Source organism: Orcinus orca, chromosome 9 (genome assembly GCF_937001465.1).
Source record: "Orcinus orca chromosome 9, mOrcOrc1.1, whole genome shotgun sequence".
NCBI lineage: Eukaryota > Metazoa > Chordata > Mammalia > Artiodactyla > Delphinidae > Orcinus > Orcinus orca.
The window spans coordinates 6,617,039-6,643,425 of NC_064567.1; the positions used below are offsets into that span (position 1 = coordinate 6,617,039).

A 26,387-nucleotide genomic window follows, 5' to 3' on the forward strand; every position below is an offset into this window, starting at 1 on the left:
GGCTGTCAGTCTGTCAGTCTCCGGGCAGTCCGCACCCGGACTGCAGGCGGCGGGCGCCATCGCGAGCCGAGCCCGCGGGGGCAGGAGGCCGGGGCGCCGGGGTCCGGGCGGCAGCGGGGAGACCGTGGAGGCGCCCAGGGCGGGCGCTCCGCCGCTTCCCCGCCACACCCGCACTCGCAGCCACCGCCCGTGCGGCGCAGGTGACAGCCCCGGGGGTGCGGGCGCCCGGAGCGCAGCAGGGGTGGGGTGGGGCTGGAGGGGAGCAAGGGCAGAGGAGCGGCGAGGGCCGGAGAAGGGAGGGGTGGGACCGGGGAGGAGGGCCGGCTCGGGGGTCAGGGCTTTGAGGAGAGCGGAGAGGCGGCCTCCGGAGGGATGGGCGGGGGCTGGGGAGAGGGGTCCGGGTGGGAGTCAGGTGGGAAAGGGTGGGAGGCCCCCGAGGGCAGGGAGTGGGGCGTCTCCGGAGAGGGGGCAGGGAGTGTGGGAGGGGGCCGAGGGGCACGGGCGGGAGTCGAGGCGCGGGGATCGGGCGTTCGGGAGGGGCGCGAGAAGGGCGCTGACAGGTGAGCCCGGGAGCCGGGAGGGCGTCGGGACGTGTAGTGAGCTCCAGGCGGAGGGGCTCCGGGGGACAGATGGAGGCGGGGAAGGGGGTGGGAGGGGTCTGGGCGACAGGAAACCTTGGGAGGGGTGAGAAGTCAGTGGGGAGCAGAAATGGGGAACGGAGCCCCGGAGAGGGAGGGGAGGGACGCGGAGGTGGGTTGGGAGGCAGGGGCGGGGAGGGGCAGGGCCGGCGGGGCAGTCGGAGGGAGCGCTGAGCCTCAGACCCGAGGCTTGCTGGGGGCCGGGCGACTAGGCGGGAGCTCGGGGGGGCGGACTGGAAGGGGGAGGGGAAGAGCAGTTCTGGGGAGTGGGGACCAGGAAGGAAGGGAAGCGAGAGCCCGCTGGGGAGGCAGAGGGGGAAGGGAGACGGGGCCTCGGAGGGGAAGGAGAGCTGCAGGAGGGAAGGATGGAGGGAGGGAGAGGGTGGTGTGGGGAGAGGAGGAGGAGGGCTGGGGAGCGGGGGGGGGGAAGGGAACTGAGGTGAAGAGAGGAAAGGAAACCAGAGTGGGGGAGGAGAGGGAGAGGGGAGGGGAGAGCCGGGAGGAGGAGGGCGGTGTTGGGGAGGAAGGAAAAGAGGAGGGGGAAAGGAAGGGAGAGGGTTTGCGGCCGGGGAGGGGGAAGGAGCCGGGGGAGAACCGGGAGGGGAGGGAAAGGCGGCCCTGAGCCTGGGGAGGGGGAGGGGAGCTCTGCCGCGGAGGCTGCCCCAGCTGAGGGTCAGGGGGGCTGTGGCTACGGAGGGCAGACCCGAGGGGGCCGAGAGGGGTTGGCAGGCAGGCTGTGGGCAGGGGGAGGAGCCGGAGGGGCGGGGCAGGGGGCGGGGCTGGACAGCCAGCCAGCTTCCGTGGGGAGAGAGGGCGGAAGGCGGAGGGAGCGGGAGAGGGGAGGGTGGAGGGAAGGCTGCCAGAGACTGGGGGGGGAGGGGAGTCTGCTGGGGGAGGGGCAGGGGATCCGCTGGAGGAGGAGCCGCGAAGGCGGCTCGAGGGCCGGGTGTCCAAGCCTGGGAAAGCCCCGCGGGGGAGGGGCGATGGTTTGGGGGAGGTGAAGCCAGAGTTATTCCTGCCCCCGGTGAGGACCCTCCTCCGAGAGCCTCCCCACCAGTTGCCCAGTAGTGATACTCACCTCCGCCCCTAGGCCGGCTACTATTTCACCGGCTCCTGCAATGACAGCTGGAGGGCCTAGGAGACGAAGTTCCCCGCTCTCCCCTCCGGTCTCCCACCCTCCACCCTCTCCCCAGAGAATCGATTGACTCCTGACACCCCCAGGCAAGGGCCCTGGGGGGTGGGGAGCGCTGAAGGGCCGGTGCTGGCTCTGAGAGACCTGCAGGTGAGGGTGGCAGGCTGATTTCCAGAGCTGACCTGAGCTTAGCTTGCGGAAACGGCTTCAAGGCCTTCGCCTTGGTCCACCTTCAAAGGTCTCTGCTTTCTGAAATCCACGTTCCCTCATTTCCCTCACCTGTACCTGAGGACATCACCTTTGGAGCTCCTGGAGATAGCTGACGGGGAGAGGTTGGGCAGAGCCAGGACCCAGGTGGAAGCTGAGAAGAATCTGAACAAGGTTGTATTTCTCCTTAGGGTCTGTGGCCGGATCCCCAGGAGGAGTTATCCTGGGTTGCCATGAGAGAGACCTTCGAGGCCCTCAGGTCCCTGGGTGAGCCGGCAGAACTGAAGGAACTTGGATGGGGGGCAGGGGAATAGGAGGATTCAAGAGCATACTACGCCTGCTGCTTCCCTAATTCAGACAGCAGAGCATCCTCAGGAGGTTGCCACCCTGATACCCTGGAGACCCGAGGAGCCTTTCTTTAGGGCAGCATCCTTTTCGGTTTCATCAGGAAGAATGCCTGGTCCATGTTGGAGGTTGTGCTAGTACTCACAGAACAGCAGGATATTTAAATCTATTCTCTCTTCCTTCTGTCGCCTGTCCTTGACGCAGTGCAAAGGGGCTGAGGTCGATACCTGGCCAAGCCACTGCAGGGCCTGGCTGTCCCTTGTCCTAGTTAGAGACCCTTCCTTCCTGAGCACATGGGGAAAACCCATTGGGTGGGCTGGGAAGGGGAAGACCCCCCCATCTTTGATCACCTCTTCTGTACTTTGTGCTTTACTTGGACCCATCCTTTTGCCTGTAACAGGACTCTCTGTGGGACAGCCGGAGATGGCCCCCCAAAGTGAGCCTGGGGAAGAGTCCCAGAATGCCCAGGAACAGATGTCCCCTCCCCGGGAAGAGAGAGCGCTGGGCAAATGCTCAGGTAAGTGGGGACCAGGGAAGGTGGCTCAGGGCGGAGTCTTCCTTCCTTTGTTCATCGGGTGTTTATTGAGCACCTACTACGTGCTCCATGCTATTCTAGATATTCAGGATACCTCAGTGACCAAGGAGACAAAGATCCCTACCTTCCAGGAGCTTAATCCTAGTGAGGGCAGAGGGTCAACAGACAACAAATGTAGAAATAAGTGTACTTATAACCCGTGTTAGAAGAGGCTATGTGCTTTGGGGGCGTAAAGCAGGGTGAGGGCGCCTGAGACCACTGCAGGTAGGGGTGGGGCAGGCTGGAGGATTAAATAGTGGGGTGAAAGTAGGCCTCATTGGGAAAGTAAGATTGGAAAGAGGTGAGGGAGGCAGCTAAGCAGATACGGGGAGAAGATGCCTAAGGCAGGCGTGGACCTGGCTTCCTGACACCCCGATCTCCTCTAATGATTTGCCTTGGAACTGGAGTCCATCTGGTGGCTGGGAGGTCCCCCATCTCCCCTCCTAGGAGCCTCATGTAAGCCTCAGGGCAGGGACCCTTCCTTGCTTCCACTATCTTACACACACATATTCCAGAAACTCCTCACAGCTGTGGCTCTTGCAACCTGCACGGCCTTAGCAGCTGCCCTGCTTGAAGGAGCCTGAGGCTGCCCTGGGGCAGCTGGGAATTCAGCCCCTGCAGGTATGATGTGGGATGCAATCCTGCCGGTGGGGCTGGGACCGGGGTGTCAAAATCCCCTGCTTCCTAGCGCCAGTGGGGAGCTCTGTCCATCTCTGATGTCTGCGGCATCCTTGAGGTAGCCTGTTCTCTGCCAGGGCGCGAGGCCCCCAGACCAGAGGAAGGTGCCCCCACTGAACAAGCTGAAGCTCCCTGCAGAGGAGGCCGGGCATGTGCACCACGGAAGGCTGAGCCCATGGGCTCCTGCCCAGGTGAGTCTTCCCAGCGCTCCATCCCACCAGGGGGCCAGGCGGAGGGAGCCCCCCCAGGCCCTACCAGCCCAAGATGAATCAGGCCCTGGCACCTTTCTGCTGTAGAGCTTCAGCACGCAGAGGGAATTCTACATCCACAGACAACAGGAGTCAGAGAGGCTGGCCACCAAAGAGAAACACACTCTCACCTCAACATCCTCCAGAAGCCTTAACTTCCCAGCCTGTCTCCCCCAAAGTTCATTCCTGTTGACAACTTGAAGTATGCTTCCCAGGAAGACACATGGCGTTGATCAACCTTTTCACTGTCTCTCCCCGGACACGCTCCTTCCCCCAAATCTCCACTGATCTCGGTGCTACGCAGATGCTCCGAATCTGTTGTATTTGACGCATCTCCCCCATACGCAAGGCGATCAGACAGTTCGTTCTCTCCACAGTCCTACCCGTCACTTCCTTCCACTACCACCAGCTTTATCCCCTTCTGCCTGAGTGATGTCACTTACGCCACGAGGGCTTATTTCGTGCCCACTAGGTCCAGGCCGTGTTAGGTAGAGCGGGAAGAGAGGGGCTCTAGAGTGACACAGTCCTGGTTTGAATCCTTGCTCCACAATTTTTGCCTGAGCGATCTTGGATAGGCTAGAGGAGCCTCAGCTTGTTCACGAGAAATAAGACTCACTTGTGCACAGGGGTTTTTGTGCAGGTTTGTGAGAGAGCGTATACAGTGCTTCATCTGCAGTTGGCACTCAGTACATGGTGGCAACCCTCATTTTCATTAGGCGCATAAAGAAACAGAACACAAGATGCCTGCCCTCCAGAAACTGAAATCTGATACCAATATGAGCCAGAGTAAAGAATGAAAAGAACAAATAACAATAAAGGCACGTCACAAGGAAGTGTGAAAGTGTCAGCACTTAAGTGTTTATATGAGATCCTCCTGCGTTGGATCTGTCAAAGGTTTTGTTGACTTGTGCTGCATATTGAGAGAGGTGTAGACTCCAGCTTGGATGAGGGTGAGGGGAGAGGATGGGAAAACATTCTAGGCTAAGAGACTTCGAACTAGGGAAGTTGACATGTGACTGGGGTTACAGAAGACCAGCTTGCCTGAAGTGAGGGGTTTATGCCTGGGAGTATTAAGAGAGTTGGACTAGGTTGGCGTGAGCCTCAGATGCAGCTAGAACTTACTTTATCCTCTAAATAATAGGGAGCTATGGGTGGTTCTTCAGTAGAAGAGTGGCACAGTGAAAATGAAAGCGACATCACAGTATGATAAATAGCTGTTTGGAACTGATGGATGGATAAAGGAAACCAGGAGTAAATCTAATTGTGATCGTGCACGTGGAATGTAACCAAGGCTCAGGCTATTACAGACGTTTAGAGCCAGACAGGACCTCCGATCAGCCGGTACAAAGGTTCTCAAACAAGAATCACTTTGGGAGCTTGAAAGAAAGAGAACAGATTCACGGGCCCGGCTCCCATAGATGCATTTGGTGAAAGTTGCCCAGGAGATTATGACCTGGCACCAGATTTAGGAACCGTGAACTGGTCCAACCTTTACGCCTAAGCAAGCAAACACACTTAGTTCAAAGAGATTGAGTGACTCAACCACGGTCACACTGCTGCTGAGTGGCAGAGGAGAACCCAAGGGGACACTCCCGGTCTGGGTCCTGAGCTCCTTCCTCTTGGCCGGGCCATTGCAGTGCCCAAGAGTGGGCAAAGCTCCAGGGGAACCCATCTCCAACCTGCTCCCTCAGAGGGCCCTCCCTGCTTCTCCATCTATTGGTCCTCCAAGTCCTGTAAACTCAATCCTCTTCTTAAACTGGGATTTCCCACCTGGCCCTAGAAGCAGCAGCGAAGGGTGTATGAGCAGGGGGAGACTTTGAGAAACCACAGGAAGGAACGCAGAGGTACTCAGTGTCCACTGGGGAGGAGTTAGAGAGCAAGGGGGGCGTCAAAGGTGAAGGTCAAGGTTCCAAGTCCAGCCCGCTGGGAGAAGGAGGCTGTAGACCTCCTGTTGACATCAGCGGGGTAGATCTGGGAAGGTGGGGTGTTTGGCGGTAAGCCTGCTGAGCTGTAACCAGTTCGCAGGACACGCAGGGGAGTTGCTCAACTGGGGATGAGAGGTTGAGGTTCCAGAACAGAAAGATCTGGGGGGCCACGTGGACATATGAGCCAGGACAGGAACCTGAGGACTGAACCTTGAGGGAGAGTAAGGGGAGGCTAGTCCAGAGGCAGGGAGGCCGGCAAACCGGGGCGAAAGCGTCCCCGCAGCAGAGCCCGCGAGGAAGACTTTCAGTGATCTTTGGGTTTGGTCATTCCCGGGAATTTCCAGTGGAAAGAGCAGAAGCTAGACTTCAGGGCTCCAGGAAGTGGTGGTCGTATTGGCAGATAAACGGCGCATGAATAAATGTGGGGCTTAACAGACTCGCCTTGTTTTGATCTTTCAGGGGAGGAGTGGATGATTCGGCAGGTGAAGGTGGAGGCGGAAGATCACGAGGCAGGAGAGGAGGTGGAATGGCCCCAGCATCTGTCATTACTCCCCAGCCCCCTTCCCGCACCTGACCTGGGGCCTCTGGCCGCCGCCTATAAGCTGGAGCCGGGGGCCCCAGGGGCACTGGGCGGGCTCGCGCTGGCGGGGTGGGTTCCGACCTCGGAGAAGCCCTACGGCTGCGGGGAGTGTGAGCGCCGCTTCCGCGACCAGCTGACCCTGCGGCTGCACCAGAGGCTGCACCGCGGCGAGGGCCCTTGCGCCTGCCCGGACTGCGGCCGCAGCTTCACGCAGCGCGCGCACATGCTGCTGCACCAGCGCAGCCACCGCGGCGAGCGGCCCTTCCCGTGCTCCGAGTGCGGCAAGCGCTTCAGCAAGAAGGCCCACCTGACCCGCCACCTGCGCACGCACACGGGCGAGCGGCCCTTCCCGTGCGCAGAGTGCGGCAAGCGCTTCAGCCAGAAGATACACCTGGGCTCGCACCAGAAGACGCACACGGGCGAGCGGCCCTTCCCCTGCCCCGAGTGCGAGAAGCGCTTTCGCAAGAAGACGCACCTGATCCGCCACCAGCGCATCCACACGGGCGAGAGGCCCTACCAGTGCGCGCAGTGCGCGCGCAGCTTCACGCACAAGCAACACCTGGTGCGGCACCAGAGGGTCCACGAGGCGGCCGGCCGCGCCCCATCCTCCCCCGACGCGTCCGCCTCGCCCACGTCCCCTGCCCCGTCCCCCACTCCGTCCCCTCCCGGGCCCAAGCCTTTCTCCTGCTCCGACTGCGGCCTGAGCTTCGGCTGGAAGAAGAACCTCGCCATGCACCAGCGTCTGCACCGTGACGAGGGGCGCCCTTTCGGGTGCGACGAGTGCACACTGGGCGCCACCGTGGACCCCGCCGCTGCCACCGAGCCCTCGGCCTGCGCGCCCCGAAGCACACCGGCGCCCCCGGGCGCTCCCGCGAGCCAGCGGTCCTTCCTCTGCCCAGACTGCGGGCGCGGCTTCGCCCACGGGCAGCACCTGGCGCGGCACCGGCGGGTGCACACGGGCGAACGGCCCTTCGCCTGCGCGCAGTGCGGCCGCCGCTTCGGCTCGCGGCCCAACCTGGTGGCCCACTCCAGGGCCCACAGCGGCGCCAGGCCCTTCGCCTGCGCGCAGTGCGGCCGCCGCTTCAGCCGCAAGTCGCACCTGGGCCGCCACCAGGCGGTGCACACAGGCAGTCGGCCCCACGCCTGTGCCGTGTGCGCCCGCAGCTTCAGCTCCAAAACCAACCTGGTCCGCCACCAGGCCGTCCACACGGGTTCCCGCCCCTTCTCCTGCCCTCAGTGCGCCAAGAGCTTCAGCCGCAAGACCCACCTGGCGCGACACCAGCGCATCCACGGCGGCGGCGCCGCCCACCCGACCTCCGAATCTGACCTCTTGGCTCCCGTCTGGCCCACTCCCACCGAGGTGGTGGCATCCCCGCTCTTTTTCTGAGCCTCGTTCTAGGCCGGACCCTGCCTTTGCCTTCTTTTGTTCCCTGGTTCCAGAGACCCATGCCCGACGACATCTCCTGGGCGGAGGAGCACAACGGCCTGGACAGCCTCTGGCCATTTTCCTTCCCTCTCTGTCTTGCTGGGGAGAAGTCTGGATAACCGGCTTTGACATTCTGGGACAAAAACAGTGCTGAGAGTGAATCCTTGCTAAGGAACAGTTAAGGCCTGAGTTCCTGGAAATCTCCCACCCAGAGACCCCATCGGAAAGCAGACATTTCCCGGACCACTCCTGACCAAAGACTGAGTCAGGAACCTCTAGGAGGGAGGGAAAGAATGGTGATCTGTGTACTGAAAGTTTCATTAAAATTACAATCTGAAGGATCTGGGGCTGTGAAATGAGTTGGGGGGATGGAACTCCAGACTTTTCTCATCCACTCACCCACCTTAATCCACACACAGATACCCCTTCCCTTCCTATCCTGCGTGAGTTAAATTTAGCCAACTGCCGGTAATGGCCTTTATCAAATCAAAATGTGATCCAGCTAATTGCTAAATCACCATCTTGCTCCCTGCCTTTAGCTCAAATTGACAAGGAAGAAACATCAATATACATTTCTCATGCCAGGTGTCAAAGGCTAGAACTGTAGGGAATGCAAAGAGAGGGGACAGTGTGCCCCTGGCCATTCCTATGGGGACGGCGTGCCGCCAAGGGCTCTGGAGCTCCAGGGCTCTGCCTCTGTTTGCAGCTCTCCCAAGGGGATCTCAGAACAGCAGCCCCACCTGCCACTCTGCCTGGCAGCAGGAGGAAGGATGTTAGTGACAGATGAAGGTTGCTTTCGCATCACACTTTCCCATAGGTTCTCTCTTTACCATGGGTGCAGACGTTTCTGTAGCTGTGCTTCCCCAGCCTAGACTGGCAGGAGAGCTGGGCTGGCTGGGAGTGACTGAGAGGGGTGGGATGATGGGGGAACGTGTTGGACTTGGAGTCAGAAGTCTTACCTTTGACCCTTCCTCAGCCTCTTTTAGGACTTGCGGCAGAGTCCTCATTTTCCTGGGCCTCTGCTTTCTCATTAAAATAATATTGCTGGGGCTTCCCTGGTGGCGCAGTGGTTGGGAGTCCGCCTGCCGATGCAGGGGACACGGGTTTGTGCCCCAGTCCGGGAAGATCCCACGTGCCGTGGAGCGGCTGGGCCCGTGAGCCATGGCTGCTGGGCCTGCGCGTCCGGAGCCCGTGCTCCGCAACGGGAGAGGCCACAACAGTGAGAGGCCCGCGTACCGCAAAAAAAAAAAAAAAAAAAAAAAGATTGCTGGTGTTGATGAGGGCTGAGGCTTTTTTCCCAATTCTAATGGCACTATCACCAAAAAGAACCCTAGCCCTGCGCTAGGCACTGGGAAACAATAGTAAGCAAGACAGACAGGACCCTGCCCTCACAGAACTTGCAGGAAACGTGAGGAGTGCGGGCTGAGGGCCAGCACAGAGGGCTTTGGGAGTGGCGTCCCAAATTCAGGAAAAGTCAAAGGAGGTTCCCGGGATGAGGACACCTGTAAAGTGAGCCCTGAAGGATGGGAGCAAAGAGCAAGTGGGTAGCCCCTCCTCCTGGTCCTTTTCCTGGGTTCCCACCTCCTTCCTATCCCAGTCTTATAAGTCCAACTGGTCTGAATATGCAAGACCTGGGAAATCTTAGGTGGGACCCAGTCCCACAGCCATTCTGGTGATGACCAGTGTGCTGGGGGAGGCGGAAAAGACGAAGAGCCAGGCGGCCCTTCTGAGTCAGAGCACAGTAGTGAACAGAGCACAGTAGTGAACAGAGGACAGTAGTGAACAGAGGACAGTGCCTCTTGCCTGCTTCGGGCATCCCCACGGCTTAGCTGGCTCCTTCAAGCACCCACACCAATGAACTGGCACCCAAAGCACACACGTGCTCCATTCCTAAGTTGTTGCCTTTCCACTTTGAGAAGGAGGGGAAATGGTCAGCGAAGGAGCCAGCCTGGTGTGTTTCAAATACAGGTTTCCCCAGCTATCCTAAAGTAGGGCGTCCCTATGAAACCTTCCATAAGCTGAAACGTCGTAAAGTGGAGAAGCAATCACTTTTGGACACATCTTGCTAATGGACGCACAGAACAGATAGAGAAGAAGCACAGATGCTCACGGACACAGTTCAAAGCTATGGCGGCTTGATGCTGGCATGCTGAGTGTGGTTCCCAGGAAGGAGCTTTGCAGGGTCTCTCTCACTGCCTGGGGTACGCTGCCTCTATAAGGGCAAAACAAATGCTAGATGCTATTTTCACTTTTCATAAAAGCAAAACTCCTCTTCAGATTCCTTGCAGTTAGCGGAAGCAGGTACTAACGTAGGTCTTTCATAAAAGTGAAGTGGCGTAATTCGAACTTTCAAAAAGGAGGAGATCGCTGTAAACCCCACAGCCGGCACGCCTTGTATCAGAAAATACCCAGATGCTCTAAATGTTCCTATTTTTCTTCTAGGTAACACTATGCTCGGGCAACTAAGTTAGTGATAAAGAGGCTGCTTGGCAGCGATGGAATCAGAGCAGAATGAAGTCGGTAGACTTAGAGCCTTAATCCAGGCTTTAGTGAGTCTACCTATCACATAATTAGTAAGACAAAGAACTTTCCGAGTGGCCTCCTCCTGTATCTCCTTCCTCTCCATCTGCAGGGTTGGACGAGAACATGCCAGTTAGAGTGACCTGCCGGACATCCCTGCGAATCTTGAGTCAGAAAGATTCCAGATGTTCCCCCTGCTCGGCCGGCTAGCTCAGAAGGCAGGGAGACAGGCATTGCAATCCTCCACCCAGAAGGACGGGTGAGCTTTGGAGTCCAACCAGCCTTGCGTAAACGTTGTAGCGAATTGAACAGAAGATCTTGTCGTTGTGGCATCTACAGTCCAGATATAAGACAAGCAGCTGGTTGCTTTGGGGCCCAGAGCGCTGGGTGCTCTGGGACACTCCGAAGAAGAAAAAGCCAAGATCTCTGACTCACAAACCTAAACCTTAGAAGGGAGACAGGCTTGAGTTTCATAAAACACCTGGACCATCGTATGTGGTGGTCTGGGCCCAGGTGTTCTATTCTATTCTTCAAGATATAGGTATTGGAGGAGTTCAGAGAAGGGGGAGGGCCTGGGCTGGAACAGTCAGGGATGGCTTTGCCAGGAGGAGAGTCCTGGTGAGTCCGGAAGGCGGCTACAACTGGAAGAGACCGAGAGGAGGTGGGAGGAACCAGGAGGAACTGGGAACCCTTAAGTGCTAAACCTTATGTTGAGGCGCCGGGCTGCAGGGGATCAGGTATCTGCACACAGTTTGAGATAAGAACAGGTCACCCAGCTCAGGGCCAGTGCAGAGAGAACTCACATCTCCAGGGCGCCCTGTTCCAGGTCCTCTGCCAGCGAGGCATCGAACATTCAGGACTCCCTTCTCCCATAGCCCTTCACCGAGCTGGTCCCAGCACAACACCTCCCTGTGTCAGCCACCCCGGAAGAAACTATCGAGGGATGAGGGACAGGGTAGGCAGTATGAAAAGGGGTTGTTGTGATTACCGCTAATCGTAATGGTAGCTAATATTTACCTAATACTTGCTATGTGCCGGGGCCCGACCTGAGTTCTTTACATATATATTAACATAGCCAAAACTCACAATAACTACCATTATTATCCCCACTTTATAGATGTGGAAACTGAGCACAGAGCAATTAGGCCATTTGAACAAGGTCATTCCTTCCTTCCTTCATTCATTGAACAAACATGTATAGAGTACCTGCTTGTGTGTCTGACACTGTTCGATGCTGGGAATAGTAATAGTAGTTATAAACTAAAATGTGTCCAATACTCTGTGCTAAGTACACTACAAATTAAGGGCTTTACAAGCGTTGCTCTCTTTTTCTTTCCGCCACCCTATGAGTGGGCATCGTTGTCCTTGGTCAAGCTTTTCTGATGAGGTAAAAGAAGCTCAGAGAGTCCAGGTTACTTGCACAAGTCACACAGCATATGTGATGAAAGCAACCCAGTGGTCTGATCCTAGAGGCTGTACTTTAAAAAAGCACATTTTACGTTCCCACCAACAGTGCAGAAGGGTTCCATTTTTCCTCGCCAACCCTGGTTGTTTTCTGTTCTTTTGATAGTAGCCATTCTAACACGTGTGCGGTGATCTCTCTTTGTGGTTCTTTTTTTTGCAGTACGCGGGCCTCTCACCGCTATGGCCTCTCCCGTTGTGGAACACAGGCTCTGGACACGCAGGCTCAGCGGCTATGGCTCACGGGGCCCAGCCGCTCGCGGCATGTGGGATCTTCCCGGACCGGGGCACGAACCCGTGTCCCCTGCATCGGCAGGCGGACTCTCAACCACTGCACCACCAGGGAAGCCCTCTTTGTGGTTTTGCCTTGCGTTTCCCTAGAGCCTGTATAGTTAAACACCAAGCTCGGTGTCTTTGCAGAGAGGACCCTCAACGTTCCTGGTCCTCAGGGGCTCAGTGGATGGATCTAGTGATCAGTGTGGAAGGGAAGCATGCGAAGGGCCATGGGATAGGGGTGAACAGCAGTGAAGTGCACGTGGAGGGTCGGGAGGGGTCTCTGGAAGGTGGGGTGACTTGCTGAGATCTCAGCTCCTCGGACTGGGCTCTCAGCCAGCCGGGTGCTGTGGTCACATTCACTCACCGTATTAAGGAGTGTCTGTATCCAGGGAGAGGGAAAGGGGTTCCTGCCCCTGGGCCCAAGGCAGCAAACCACACTTCCAGGGGGCAGACCCCTGAGAAAAAGCAGGAAGCAACTGAAAGCAAGCTCGTGTATTGGTTGCAGAATGTTCCCTTTCCAGAAGTGATGGTGAATTATGGAGTCACCCTGAGGCGGGGATATGGGAGTCGGTAGGGAAGGGTGGCTGTCGGATGTAACTGGCTTGTAACTGGGACAACAGCCTGTATCACAGGCTTGAGTGACACCGCCCAGCGCAACCCGTCTCTGGGCCCCAGTATCTGAGAATCGCCTGGCTGTTGCCTGCCTGTCTTCCCTGCCCCGCAGGCCTCTCCCCTGCACACACGGGGGTCGGCGGGGTAGGGGGCTGAACAGCCCGGGTCTGTGCTGCGGGACTCCTTCACCAAAGGCGCTGTGTTTGTTTCCTAGGGGCCCTGGAACAAAGCACCACACAAGGAGGATGGAAAGCAGCAGACATTTATCCTCTCAGTTCTGGAGGCCAGAAGTCCAAAATCAAGGTGTGGGCGGGGCCACGTTCCCTCCGAAGGTTCTGGGGTGGGTCTGTTCCAGGCCTCCCTCCCAGCTTCTGGGGTTGCTGGCAACGCTTGCGATTCTTGACTTGTAGCCTCGTCCGTCCAACCACTGCCTCCTGTGCTCACATGGCCTTTCCTGTGTGTGTGTGTCTGTCTCTGTGTCTCTTCTTTTTTTTTTTTTTTTTAGATGTTGGGGGTAGGAGTTTATTATTTATTTATTTATTTATTTTTGCTGTGTTGGGTCTTCGTTTCTGTGCGAGGGCTTTCTCTAGTTGTGGCAAGCGGGGGCCACTCTTCATTGCGGTGCGCGGGCCTCTCAATCCCGCGGTCTCTCTTGTTGCGGAGCACAGGCTCTGGACCCGCAGGCTCAGCGGCCATGGCTCACGGGCCCAGTTGCTCCGCGGCACGTGGGATCCTCCCAGACCAGGGCTCGAACCCGTGTCCCCTGCATTAGCAGGCAGATTCTCAACCACTGTGCCACCAGGGAAGCCCCTCTTCTCTTCTTAGAAGGACCCAGTCATATTGGACTACAGCCGCCCCAGTGACCTCATTTTAACTTGACTGCATCTGTAGGGACCCAATTTCCAGATAAGGTCACAGTCCCAGGTCCCACGGTGAGGACTTCAGCCTGTCTGTTTAGGGGACACGTTTCAACCCATCGCAGGGAACTTCACAGAGATACTGTGTCAACCCTGGAGGAGGACAGACTGAAATGCAGGCTCCCGGTGCTGGGAGGGGATGACTGGCTCCACCCCGCAGGGAAGGGGGCTCGAGCGGCACAGCTCTGATCAGACTCGACTTGTGCTCCCCAGAGCTCTTGCCTTCCACGTGACAGGCTGGGAAACTAGCTCTGGAGAAACATCAGAGTGTTCAAAAAAGCTCAGCGATAGTAACAGAAATGTCTCTTCGTGTTCCTTTCTTCTACAGTAATGTTTTAAATTGGTATTTTCTTACTTCTAAAACAGTAAAGTAGCTTTGACATGACTGTAAACAAAGAAAGAGCACAGCTGACTTTTAGGAGACTGTAGGAGCAGCTGAGAACTGAGCTATCTTCATTCAAACGTGACTGTTGTGTTTAGTGTCTCTGAAAACTGCGTGTGTGTGTGTATGTGTGTGTGTGTATGTGTGTGTGCGCGTGTGTGTTTGCACGCACGCATGCACGTGCCTATTCTAGGGTTTATTTGTGGGGAGACCTAAGATGGAGGAACGGCATGGGGCTGAGTGTGCCTTGAGGGGTAAGTGGGTTTGAAGGGCAGGGGGTGCAGTTCAGAGAAATGGGCTGCGCTGGGGTGGGGGTGGGGCTTTTGCACAGCATCTGGAGGGAGAGAGGATGGGCAGACTGAAGCGGGATGAATTGGTCTGCAATAGTGAACATTTTTTCTGCCCCAGGAGACTCAAAAACCCTCCTCGGAGTTGTGGTGGGACCTGGCATAGTGTGGTCACAGCACGGCAGATGCCCTTCGGGAGGAAAGTAATTCCGAGGACCTGGTGGAGAGCTTCACCCCACCTTAGGGTGGGAGAAACAAACGACTCTACCTTATTGGTATCTTGTTAACCAGAGACAAGTCTGGATTTCACAATCAGGGGTGACTACTCTGTTGCAGATGGGTGACATCCTATCCTCTCCCGGGAGCAGTAATTTGGGGAAAGGCTGCAGAGCGCTGTGCTGTGGCCTCAGGTGGTAGAGAAGCTGGGGGTCCTCACGACAGGGCATTGCCGGAAACACTTCCCCAACTACCTGACAGAGAACAGAGCCCCGGGCTAGGAGGAGGTCAGCCTCATGGCAGGGACGCTCTTGGTCAATACCAGGGCCTGGATTTACACCATAGGCTTATGTAACATCATTACATAAGGTCATTAGGGGCATTTCAAGCGGATTCTGCTTTAGGCTCTCCAGATGCCAGACCTGGGCTCCCCTATAGCCCGGACAGGCAGCTCCCTTCCCTCACTGAGTTGCTCCGCTCAAGGTTTCCCTGGAGGGCTTTCAGGGCCCCTGAGACTCGGCCCTGTGGCCCAGCTTCCCCCCAGAAGGGCTGTGTTTGGGTGGATGAGGCAAACTCTCTCCGACTAGCTGGTCCTCGGATCGTCTCCTCCGGGACGCGAGCCCGGGCATCCGCGGCGCACTTGTGCTCCCCACGCTGACTGGTCCTCGCTGCGCGGCTGCCCAAGCCCAGGCTTGCCGACCACCTGGACTACTGTTACCTCCTCCCATCGTTTGGCCTCCAGCTCCTCCCACTTTCCAATGTATCCTCCAGCTGGTAGGGGGGGGTCTTGCTTTTAGCTTGTTATGCCCCAGCCTAAAACTTTCATTCATTTCCTACAGTTTAAGCGCACCTTCTTCACGAGGCGTATCCGAATTCGCAGCAGTTGGTGCATTGCCTTAGGTCAGCTGCGGATGCGTCCGTCTTCCTCTGTGGGTTGCGAGCTTCCCTGGCATCCAGCCTGGCTCCCGTCCCCCAGCCAGCACTCAATAAATATTTGGGGTTTTAATTCAAAGCCCTCTGCAGTTGGCCCCAACAAACCTTTTTTAACTTATTTCCCAAACCTCCTGGGTAAAAACCCTCCCCAACCTCAATTGATCTTTTGCTCTTTCGCCCTCATCTTGCCGAGTCTGTCCCACCTCCCCTCTTTGCCTCTCTTGGTTTCCCCATCATGAGCCCACCCAGCTCAACGTCCCTTTTATTTATTTATCTTTTAAAAAGGTATTTATTTACTTATTTATATGCACAGCAGAAATGAACACAACATTGTAAATCAACTATACTTCAATTTTATTTTATTTTTTATTTTTATTGGAGTATAGTTGATTTACAATGTTGTGTTACATTTTGCTGTACAGCAAAGTGAATGAGTTTTACACATATGTATATCCAATCTTTTAGATTCTTTTCCCATGTAGGTTCCACTTCCCTTTTAAATCCTACCTCTTCTTCAAGCCCAGATGGAGGCCTCCTCCTCGGGTGGGGCGGTGGTCTTTCCCGAGGGCCCGGCCTCAGGGATCTCCTCCTTTAGGTACTCAAGGCCGCATCTGATGCTATCTGCAGCATTGTGTTTCCAAATACCTAAAACTCACTGAGCGCTTAGCGTGACCTAGGCTCTTAGTTAATTCTCCAAAGTGCCCTTGGGTTATCCTCATTTCGCAGGTAAGGAAACTGAGGTTTAGAACAGTTGAGCTCTCAGGGATGTGAGGGCCTCGTCTCCCCAGGCAGACTGGGGGCAGCTCCAGGTCGGGCGTCTTGTGTACCGTGTGGACTCCTAGGACCCAGTTCCCTGGGTGCTAGTTGAACTGTGTAGCTGGAAGAGGAGCCCACCCATCTCTCCCCTCCTGAGAGCCTTGGCGCCTACAGTCCACCTTTTCAGAGTCAAAGCTTCGGGCTAAGTCACGGTAATGGCCGAAGCATAAATCCTGGAGAGAGAATAAAATTCAGCGATCCATCCCTCCCCCCCCCCACCCCCATTCCCCCCCCCCCCCCCCCCCCCGCCAGAATGCTTACGGCCGAATGGACTGCTCAGGTGCAACTCTCAGAGTTAGATGTCAGGTATATCTCACATACTTTACGTCTCCCCCGTTTTAACAGCCAGATGTAACATATGGTCTTTATTTGTGTTTCCTCCAGATACACCTATACCTACGTTACCAGATGAGAAGACAAACACACAGACCCAGAAGAGGCAAGAGCCTCACTTGGGGGAGCGGACGCAAAGGGAAAGCAAGAACATTGGTGTTGGAGGGGCCTGGGAATTTCCTAGACCAGCGGTCCCTAAACTTCTGTGGACCACCAAGCAGGTTGGTAAGACGTTTGAAACGATCCCCAGAAAAACGTGCAGAGAAACGACAGTTTGCGTATAATTTCAGAGGGCGCGTGGACCGCTCCACCCCGACCCCAAGCCCACCCATGGCCTTCAGAGTCTCTGAAGCTCTGAAATTTTAACCTCTCATCCTGCACGTGAAAGAACAGAGGCCTGGAAAGGGAGAGAGGCCCCCAGCCCGGGACTGAGGGTGGGAGAGAAGGGAAGACAGAATCCTCGGTCTGGCCAGGGCAGGCCCTGCTGACACGCTCTCCGTGTGATCTTCTCCCTAGGCTGCCCCGGCCACAGGAGGAGCCTAAAGGCAATTTGGAAACTGCGATGGGGCCGGAGGAAACACCCGGGCTCTGCAACCCCCTTCCTGTTCAGCAGGCTTGGGAGGGTCGGGTAGTCAAACCCACAGCTAAGTGAGCTGAAGGGCTCGGACCAGATCAGGAATCATAATTAGCCAAAGGACCCACACACCTTCACCTCTGGGCCCAGACGTAAGCCCCCCAACCTGGCTGGGCCTGGGGGCTGGAGTTCACCCCCGGGAGGGCCTAGCTGGGCGGGAACCAGGAAGCCCAGTGCCTCCCTGCCCATGGGGTACCCCCTCCCCGTGAACAGTCTGACCCGGGCTTTTCATTTCGCAGCTGCAGCTGCCGGCACACCCCTGCCTCATCTGGCTTTGTTGTGCTTTGTTTCAGGAAGGAAACAAAGCAGCCGTCCTCACCCCTCACCCCCACTTCTATTCCCAGTCAAGGTCACAGGCTCTTCCTCTCCTCCTGGGGCCAGTGCTAGCCACTACCCGTCAGGGTTTAGAGAGCAATCTTCCGAGCTTTCAACGGCTCCGTGAAAGTGGTTGTTTGGGGAACCATTGCTGAGCGGGACAGGGGAGATGCCCCAAAACTCGGATTGACTATCTGAAGTCAAGTAGGTACTTGAGAATTCCTGGGAAGAATTGAGGACCTATCCAGTGTCACCGTGGGGACCACCTTTTGCAAACGTGACTGGTTCATTAAATGAGCCGCACTGCGTGGCTGGCAAGCAAGAAGCAACTTTATTTTTTCTTCCATCGTCCCATTCAAACCCATTCTGTCAGACCCGCCTTCTCCACTGGACCAGGTTCCACTCCTGCGCGACCTTCACCCGGATACTGAAAACAAGCACCGCTCCCGTGCTCACAGTTCTGCGGGTTAGCAACTTGGGCGGGGCCCTGAGAAGAGGTTTTGGGCCCGCCCCACCTGGGGTCCTTCATGCCACTGCCGTCTTGTGGCTTTGGGGCTCAACAGGGCCTGGACGGTCCCAGCTGGCCCCGTTCACAAGTCTGGTGGTTGGTGCCAGCTGTCGGCCTGGCCCCTCCTCTCCTACTCCAGCTTTCCTGAGGCTTTATTCACGTGGCCTGTGAAAGCGGCCTCTCCTCAGCCTCTGCATCTCCAAGTTCCCACTGTCACCGTCAGTCAAATGACCGACCGACTTTCTCAGTTCCAAATTCCCAGAGGAGAACATTGGACGGTCTAAGCTCAAGGTAAGTTTAGCCAGGTTTGGTCAGCCGTGACCAGGAGGCTGAGGTCACCTGGTTGTAGTACGAGTGCTGTGTTCTGCCCTGTTTATGGGAGAGATGGAAATTCCCAGGGAGAGGGGTGGCCGTGAGCCCCCAGGCTGGACAGACAAGCCCAAGAGGCGTCTGCCGCGGGGGCGCTGCGACCAGATCCAGCCCCGTGCCAACTCTTATACTGACAGTTCCTCCAGGACCATCAGGCTGGTTAACTCTGAAATCGTTGGCGGTTGCTTAGAAAGCTGCTTCGGCAGAGTGGTGGGGCGGAAAGTAGATTGAGAGGGTGCGAAGGTAAGGCGGGGGTGGGGGGAAGTGGAGGCCAGATAGATGTGCAGGCTGCTCGGAATAGACGTCTGGTTCTTCTTCATCCAGCACAGCTGTCCTTCCGGGAAAACTTCCCCCTTATTCTTCCTGCTTCACCGATGTGGCCGGGTGAGGCTGCCACGTGCTCGCAAGGTCCTGCCCTCCCTACTGGCCAGTCGTCCAGGTGAGAACCCAACAGCGGCTGGGCCAGCTGGGGCCCTTTGCAGGGCACTGAGCTTTGCATCAGAGACTGTGTGAGTCAGACCCTCCCGGGGAGCAAAGGCCGTACTTGTCAAAGTCGGAATCTTTTGTAGGCCGTATTTCTTATCATGCGGACGAGGCTAGTCTTCGGGGAAGGCGAATGGAGCTGACCACAGAGAAAAGCAGGGGTGAGAGATGGAGAGAGTCTTGGCATCAGATGAACCATATAAGAACCATAGATTCTTGACATTCCCGAGGCCAAATGGCATTCCTGGCTTTCTGAGGCAGCCACAGAGATGCGCCGCTTGGGTTTCCCTTCCAAACCAACTCCATTCCGCTGTGGGTGAGTGGGGCACGGTCGGCCTGCAGAGTCCACCTCAGCTTGTGAGCCGAGACCAAGCCCTCCCCAGGAAGTCCCTAGCCAGCCCGGAGTGCGGCTGGAACTCAGGCCTGGCTACCCCTGCCCACCGTGGATCTCTGCTCCGCAGCGCCCTGTGGGTCAGCCGAGACTCTCTGCCTCGCGGTTTGAAGTCCCACCTGCACGACTCTGCTTCCTCCCAACTTTCCTTTCTGAGGTGTCAGATCCACATTGTGCCTAAGACTGTTTTCTCCCTTTTTTAATCTTTCACAGGAATCACCTCCCAATATATCTCTTACCCCCTACCTCTACCTGCCTCCAGAAGGACCCATCTGACACCCTTTCCCGGGAATTCAATGAGTCAATACATTTCCCTTTACATCTTGGTTAGTTGAGTTGGGCTTCCGACCTTGCGATCACAAGATTCCTGACATTCTACCCTTGACTTACACAAACAGTATTAAAAACATGACGTAGGTCCTCAAGCCCCTTGGCCAGATCTCCTTCCCTTCCTGGAATCCCTTATTCTTCTCCCACCACCAGAGGACCCAGCTGACCTGGTTTCCCGTTGAAAGAATGGCTCTCCTGGCCCCTGGCTTTTCCCCACAGGCTGAAGGAGGCTGGAGCCCAGCGCCCCCTCCATCAGCGGTGGGAGCCGGAACTGTGGTCCAGAGAGTCCATTCTCGTGGTGTTCAGCGGAAGAGAAAAGCCCAGATCCGTGAAAACATCCACTCCTTCTCTGCTTAACCACTGATTCTCAGAAGATGGAGACTTGCCCCTCCCCATTCCTCCAGGTGAATCAGCAGTGGAAGGGCCTAAGACCCCTGCTCAAAGGGAGCCCAGTTCAGTGCAGGCCTCCAACGGGCTGTCAGAGTCTGACACTTGCAAGTTTCCAGCTGGGGTCAAGGTTATTAACAACTCACCTTGCCCGACATCCAGGTGGTAACCATCCCCGGTGGTGCCACTATGCCGAGCATCGTTGCATTCCTGACCGCTAAAGGAAAAGAAGGCGGGAGCAGTGGCCCTTCAAGGTCGTATTCATCAGCCTGTTTTCCAGAATCATCCTCCAGACCAAACCAGCCATGATGCCACAGGGGCAGAAGTGATAACTGAGGCCCCGGGGCCAACGCCTGCCGCTAGGGATGCCACTCTTCCTGGACCACCTGGAGCCGTTTCCAGGCAAACGTGGGAGACCCGTGCTGGTGAGGCAGCCTTCCCTCTAGACTTGGAAAGATGAGTTCTGATGGACTGGGCTCCAGCAGCATCGAGCAAGAAATGGAAGAGGAGGAACACGTTCCCTGGAGTGGGGCCCGTGAAGGAAGAGGAAGCCCCTGGCAGGAGCGTGACAAGAGGACTCTGCACTCTTACATGGATGGGATTCAATGTACCTCCAGTACGACTGGGAAGAGAGGACCCCGGGGGGAACTTGTCTGGCACCAGCGCGGCCCTTTCGCTCACACGGCGGAGCAGGTGACTCACTGTTCTAAGCATCCATTTCCCCTCGGCACGATGAGGATGAAGTGACGCTTCACTGGACGAAATGAACTAGTGTAGAATAATGACATGATGGAGCACAGGGCCTGGCGAATTCTGGGTCTAAAATTAGCTCACGTTACTGAAAGACACATTGAATCTTATTGCATAAAACTCACCCAGGGAAGGACTATTTTCTGATCTTTCCAACCGCGGTTCTTACAGAGTGTCACGGCTGTGAGCGGCACATAGTAAGTGCTCAGCGAGTGGTAACCAGCGTTGCTCTTCTTTTTCCCCATCGGAGACAGGAGCTTTTATTGATGCTGATGGGGGTAGGAAGGGCCCCCAGGAGCCGGGAGTGGGGTGGGAGGGCTGAGTCAGTCAGCAGACGCCCAAGGCCTGGGCAAGTGGGAGTGGCTTAGGGCACATTCATCTTCTTAGGATTCTGCGCCTCCTTCCTTGGGGAAGGGAGAGAGCATCTTGAGGGGGAGCAATTCGCAGACCAGCAAGGGGAGGTTAGGGATGGCTGAGAGCTCCTAACCTGAGAGAAGGCACCGCAATAGGCACCTTCTGTGTGGAAAGCTGGATTAACTGGTCAGTAGGGGAAAGGGAGCGGGGCACTGGGTTGGTGATGGAAAAGAGCTGGGGCGAGTGACAAGTAAATGCTGCAGACGAAGGTCAGGCCAGCGCCAAAGACACATTCCCAGAGAATACAGGGTCTAAATTAGAATGTGGGCTCAGCGAGGAATCATTATATTTCAACAGCAACACACAAAGACAAGGCCACCAAGTAAATCGCGTTACAGCTGAATCCTTTTATGGACTCTTGGAGACTTTGGTAAAATGTCATTGGGATTATGCGTTTTTCCCCAGACTTGTGTAACGTTGTTTCAGATCTTAAAATCCCTTCAAGTGGGTGTCAGAATTCCGGCTGAAAGTGTGCCTCAAACATACAAAAGCCGAGAGCCCTGGCATAGCAGGTGAGACGTTCTGGCTGGAAACCCGGCGGAGGTAGGTTTTTATTCTGAATCCACCACTTTTACTCGCTGTGTGACTGCAGGCAAAGCTTTCACTCTCTCTGAGCCTCAGTCCCCTCCTCAGCGGGGGGTGATTGGAGGATTAAATTAGGTAAAGTTTGTTGTGGTGACGGGCACATTTACTAGCACTTAATAATGTGAGCTATTGTGGGGTATTTTTATTTTCTTCTTTACACCATTTTTTTTTTTTTTTTTTTTTTGGCGGTATGCAGGCCTCTCACTGACGCGGCCTCTCCCGTTGCGGAGCACAGGCTCCGGACGCGCAGGCTCAGCGGCCATGGCTCACGGGCCCAGCCGCTCCGCGGCATGTGGGATCTTCCTGAACTGGGGCACGAACCCATGTCCCCTGCATTGGCAGGCGGACTCTCAACCACTGCGCCACCAGAGAAGCCCTGTTTAGATTTTTGTAGGTGAACGTTAGCATCAGGTCGTTTTTGTTTGTCTTAAACACTAGCTCACAGGCGTCACCTTCGCAATTGCTCAGCAGAGAGGAGGGAAAGCCTCCTGCATGAGTGTTCTAGAATATTCTCCTCCATGTACCGGGACGGCTCTATAAACAGCAGTCACAGCAAAAGTGGCAAGGTCCTAAGTGAAGAACCGTGGTAATGAGAGAGTAAAGAGAATGGGATGGATTTTAGGAGAAAAGTTGCCTGTTAGAAATATGTGTAAGTTTGGGGGATGTAGCTCACGTGAGGGGCACTGACTGTAGGTCACACCGTCCAAGGTCCAAGTTCATGTACCGTCTAAGTACTCTGACACTGCGATGTCCCTCTTGGTGTGGGCGTCTCTCCACCTCTCTCTCTCTCCCCCGCTCAGCCCTCTCTCATAGCGCTGATAGCATGAAGTCTCATCCCCAAAACAGAGCTGCTTTTCATCAAGCGCATGTCATGTAATCAGTCTGCAGTCGGGCTCGTCTGTCCACCTCGGAGACCAGGGCCTCCTGTGTGAGGATGAGCGAGCAACGGGGCCCGAGGAGATGAGGGGTCCAACCTCGCAGACCCGGGGCCGGACACCGGCTCAGTGGCGGTGCCAGAGCGTCCCGGGAGTGGGTGCAGGACAGCCGCCCACGTTGCCCTGAGGGGCAGTCAGGTCTGACAGCACTAGTTTCAGGATCTCTAAGATACCAGAGAACATTAAGAGTCTAAACCCCACCTTCCACTGCAGGGAGATTTCTTTTATTTTGTCTAAAATTTCCCTTTTCCAGTCTCAAGAGGAGGCCCTCTGAGTGGTCACACCTAACAAGGCCCGGGCACTTCGCCTGTGCTGGGCACCACGTGGGCGCTGAGGGACGAGCTCACCAAGTGTCAGCCGTGGGTAAACAGTAGGTCACCTGACTTGCACGCGGGAGAGCGCCGGAGGGGGCGGCTGAGGCTCCCTTCCTGCTACTGCGCTGGCTGTGGACACAGAGGCTGCCGCTCGCCCAGCTCACCCCACACAGCTGAGGATGCTGACGGGGCCCGGTGGGGTCAGCAGCATGAGGACCAGTAGCCAAGCCATCGCCAACTCCGCAGTGGTCCATGGCCACCTCACCCCTGAGGCCGCTTGAGGCCCCTATCCCCAGGCTGTCCCCTCTCTCCCTTCCTGGGGGCAGGGACTTGGACAAAGGCTATGGAATCCTCACCGGCCCCTCTGCTTGGATTTCCATCCCTTTCCCCAGGGTCAGGGAGGAGACTCGACGTCCCACGTCCCCTCAGCCATGAGCGAGGTGCGCTGTGCAGGCTGGAAATCATAGTTCCTGGCAGACGCCTCTCCTTCCCTCATGTTTTCCCTGGACCTGGGGACCCTGAACTGCCTGACGCAGTGAAGCAGTGAGAGGCGCTCAGCATCCCCTAGTCTTGATGAGAGCCTTGAACCTGAATCCAGTCATAAGAAACAATGAGTCCAAACCAGACAATGGGGTGTTGTACAGGACAACCGCTCTGACATATTAAGAACTGTCAGTGTCCTTAAAAAACTAAAAATAGAGTTACCATAGGATCCAGCAATCCCGCTCCTGGGCATATATCTGGAGAAAACTCTAATTCAAAAAGATACATGCACTCCCTATGTTCATAGCAGCACTATTTACAATAGCCAAGACATGGAAGCAACCGAAATGTCCATCAACAGATGAATGGATAAAGAAGATGGGGTATATATACACAATGGAATATTACTCAGCCATAAAAAAGAATGAAATGATACCATTTGCAGCAAGATGGATGGAGCTAGAGATTATCATACTAAGAGAAGTCAGAGAGAGAAAGACAAATACCATATGATATCACTTATCTGTGGTATCTAAAAAAAAATGATACAAATGAACTTATTTGCAAAACAGAAACAGACTCACAGAGATAGAAATCTTACCAAAGGGGAAGTGGTGGGAGAGGGATAAATTAGGAGTTTGGGATAAGCAGATACACACTACTATATATAAAACAGATAAACAACAAGGACCTACTGCATAGCACAGGAAACTATATTCAATATCTTGTGACAACCTATAATGGAAAAGAATCTGAAAAATATATATATATATAATGTATATATATATACATATATACACACAAAACTGAATCACTTTGCTGTACATCTGAAATTAACACAACATTGTAAATCAAGTACATTCATTAAAAAAAAAGAATTGTCAATGTCATGGAAGAAAAAAGGGTAGGGGCGGTTCTAGATTAAAGGAGATGAGAGATGTGTCAGCCAAATGCAATGCATAACATTTAGTTGAATCTTGGACAAAAATAAATTGTAAATCATTATTGGGACAATTGGGGAAATTTGAATGTAGACTGCATTATGCAATGATATTATTATGTCAAAGTTAAATTTCTTGGGGGCTGTAGTAGTATGATTATGTAGGAGATTGCTCTTAGGATATATATGATGAACTATTTCAGAGAGGAATGCCATGATGTCTGTAGTATACTTACAAATGGTTCAGCAAAAAAGAAAAAATGTCTATACATATGGCGAGAGAGAGGTAAAGCAACTATGGCTAAATATTAACAACTGGTGAATCCTAGGGGACGCGTGCTTGGCTGTCTGTAGCACCATTCTCTCACATTTTCTGTAGGTTTCAAATTAAACGGAAACATATCAATTCCACTACATGATATATATTGGTAAAATTGATACAGATATGTATTGTTAATGCTAAATGTCTTTCAGAAACCATTTGCCTTTCCCTGTCCAGAGCCTTAAAATACATACTCAGTGATCCTATTTTAGGGGATTTCAAAACAGGAGAAAAGCCGTGGGCACTGCAAGCCAAACACCGAACAGTGAAAATACGTCCAAATAAACGATGGTGCCTCAGCTGCATGAAATATTGTCCAGTGATTAGAACTCTAATGTGAAACAACCCACATAGTCACATGGAAACACTTAGGATAGACTCACTTCTGGCTGCAGGAAACGTGGTGGAGGTACCAACTTTGGGCTTTGCTAATAGAATGGACTTTGCCCAATAAAATGTGAAAACTGAGAAAGGGTATTTCTGGCGGGGGGAACAGCAAGGAAGTGAATGTTTGGGCTCAGGTATGCGTGAGGAGCCGGGCTGAAGTGTAAGTTCTGTGAGAGAAGTCAGTGCGTGATAAGATTGTTCAGCTAAGTCGAGGCCAGCCCGTGGAAGGCTCTGGACGCCGGGGTAAGCTGAGGGACCTGATTCTGCCGCCCACGGGGAGTCTCTGAAGGATGCTGACCCCACTCCCCGCCCCCAGCAAGCTCTGCTTTAGGGAGAGAAACCTGGCGACAGTAAGATATGGGCTCACCCCACATCCAGGACGCCCACACAGGATGACCTCAGGTGCTGCACAGTGGAAGCTTTGAGGGTCCTTCCAGTTGTTTAGGAATAAAAGGGGCCTATTCGTGGCTTCTCAGCCTTCCTTTCAGCCCTCGGACCACACGGGTTGCAGCTTTGATCTGTAATTGCTTGTCCTGCCCTGCAGGTGGCGCCGAGGCCCTGGAACTGAAGCCCAGCAATTGCCTCCTTAACTGGAATTCAGAAATGCAGCCACTCTGCCTCGGTTTGACAGAGAAAGTGGTCTCTGTGCAATGTGATGGATGGTGAGAGGCGTCCCAGGCTAAGAAGAGCCTCCTTTTCTGCTCACAACCACCTGAAAGTCAATATATAGGTGACACAGGGCCGGGCCTCACTCCAGACCAATAGAATCTGTGCAAGTGGGCCCCGACCTGACCCCAGTGTGTGCCCAGGTCTGCTTCTCTAGGGTCTTGTCCTTCGTCACCTTAAAGACCAGCTCACCACCAAGCCAGAAGCATTTACAACGTTGGGAGTGGAGAGGAGGGAGTGTCTGAGCCAAGTGGACACAGATGCTCCAGGACTAGGATAGAATGTTTCTAACTTCTTTCCTGTAATAATGTGTGACCAGCCTCTTAACGTGGGGGCGGAGGGGAAGCAGAACCACAGCGCTGAACCCCAGGTGTCAATGGTATTAGCTCACAGTTTCAATTAGAATCCAAGGGTTCTATAAGCTCTCGGAAAATTTCAATGAATTCATTCCAATACCCTCACTCTCTGGTGTCTCAAATCCAAATAAAAGCGTTGTTCAGATATTCAATACATGTTTATTGAACCCCTACTATGTCCCTGACCCAGTGTTGGTGCAGAAATACAACATGTTTCCGCCCTCATTCATAGAGCTTAGATTTGGGGGTGGGGAGCATTCAACAAATAACGCACAAATAAATGTTTCCGGTTAGTAGTTTTAAAGATAATCT

At 54.9% G+C, this 26,387-nt stretch overlaps 1 protein-coding gene and 1 long non-coding RNA gene across 9 annotated transcripts; both read left to right on the forward strand.

Moving 5' to 3' along the window:
• Nucleotides 1–58: 58 nt before the first annotated feature.
• Nucleotides 59–8,091, forward strand: ZNF467 (zinc finger protein 467). Of its 8 annotated transcripts, none has more exons than XM_049714583.1 (6): nt 59–200; nt 1,729–1,859; nt 2,169–2,244; nt 2,723–2,839; nt 3,652–3,765; nt 6,207–8,091. In XM_049714583.1, the coding sequence occupies exons 3-6, from the start codon at nt 2,211–2,213 to the stop codon at nt 7,712–7,714; spliced, it is 1,773 nt and encodes a 590-aa protein (XP_049570540.1). In that variant the 5' UTR covers nt 59–200; nt 1,729–1,859; nt 2,169–2,210; the 3' UTR covers nt 7,715–8,091. The 8 variants fall into 8 exon arrangements, with proteins under 8 accessions (XP_049570540.1, XP_049570542.1, XP_049570541.1 ...); XM_049714585.1 differs by lacking the exon at nt 1,729–1,859 and adding an exon at nt 3,412–3,517 and having other exon boundaries at nt 61–200; XM_049714584.1 differs by lacking the exon at nt 1,729–1,859 and having other exon boundaries at nt 61–200; nt 3,585–3,765.
• A 9,118-nt stretch (nt 8,092–17,209) lies between these two features.
• LOC125965332 (uncharacterized) lies at nt 17,210–26,062 on the forward strand. Its single transcript, XR_007479085.1, has 2 exons — nt 17,210–18,254; nt 25,598–26,062. It is a non-coding gene; the product is annotated as an uncharacterized LOC125965332 (long non-coding RNA).
• The last annotated feature ends 325 nt before the right edge of the window (nt 26,063–26,387 follow it).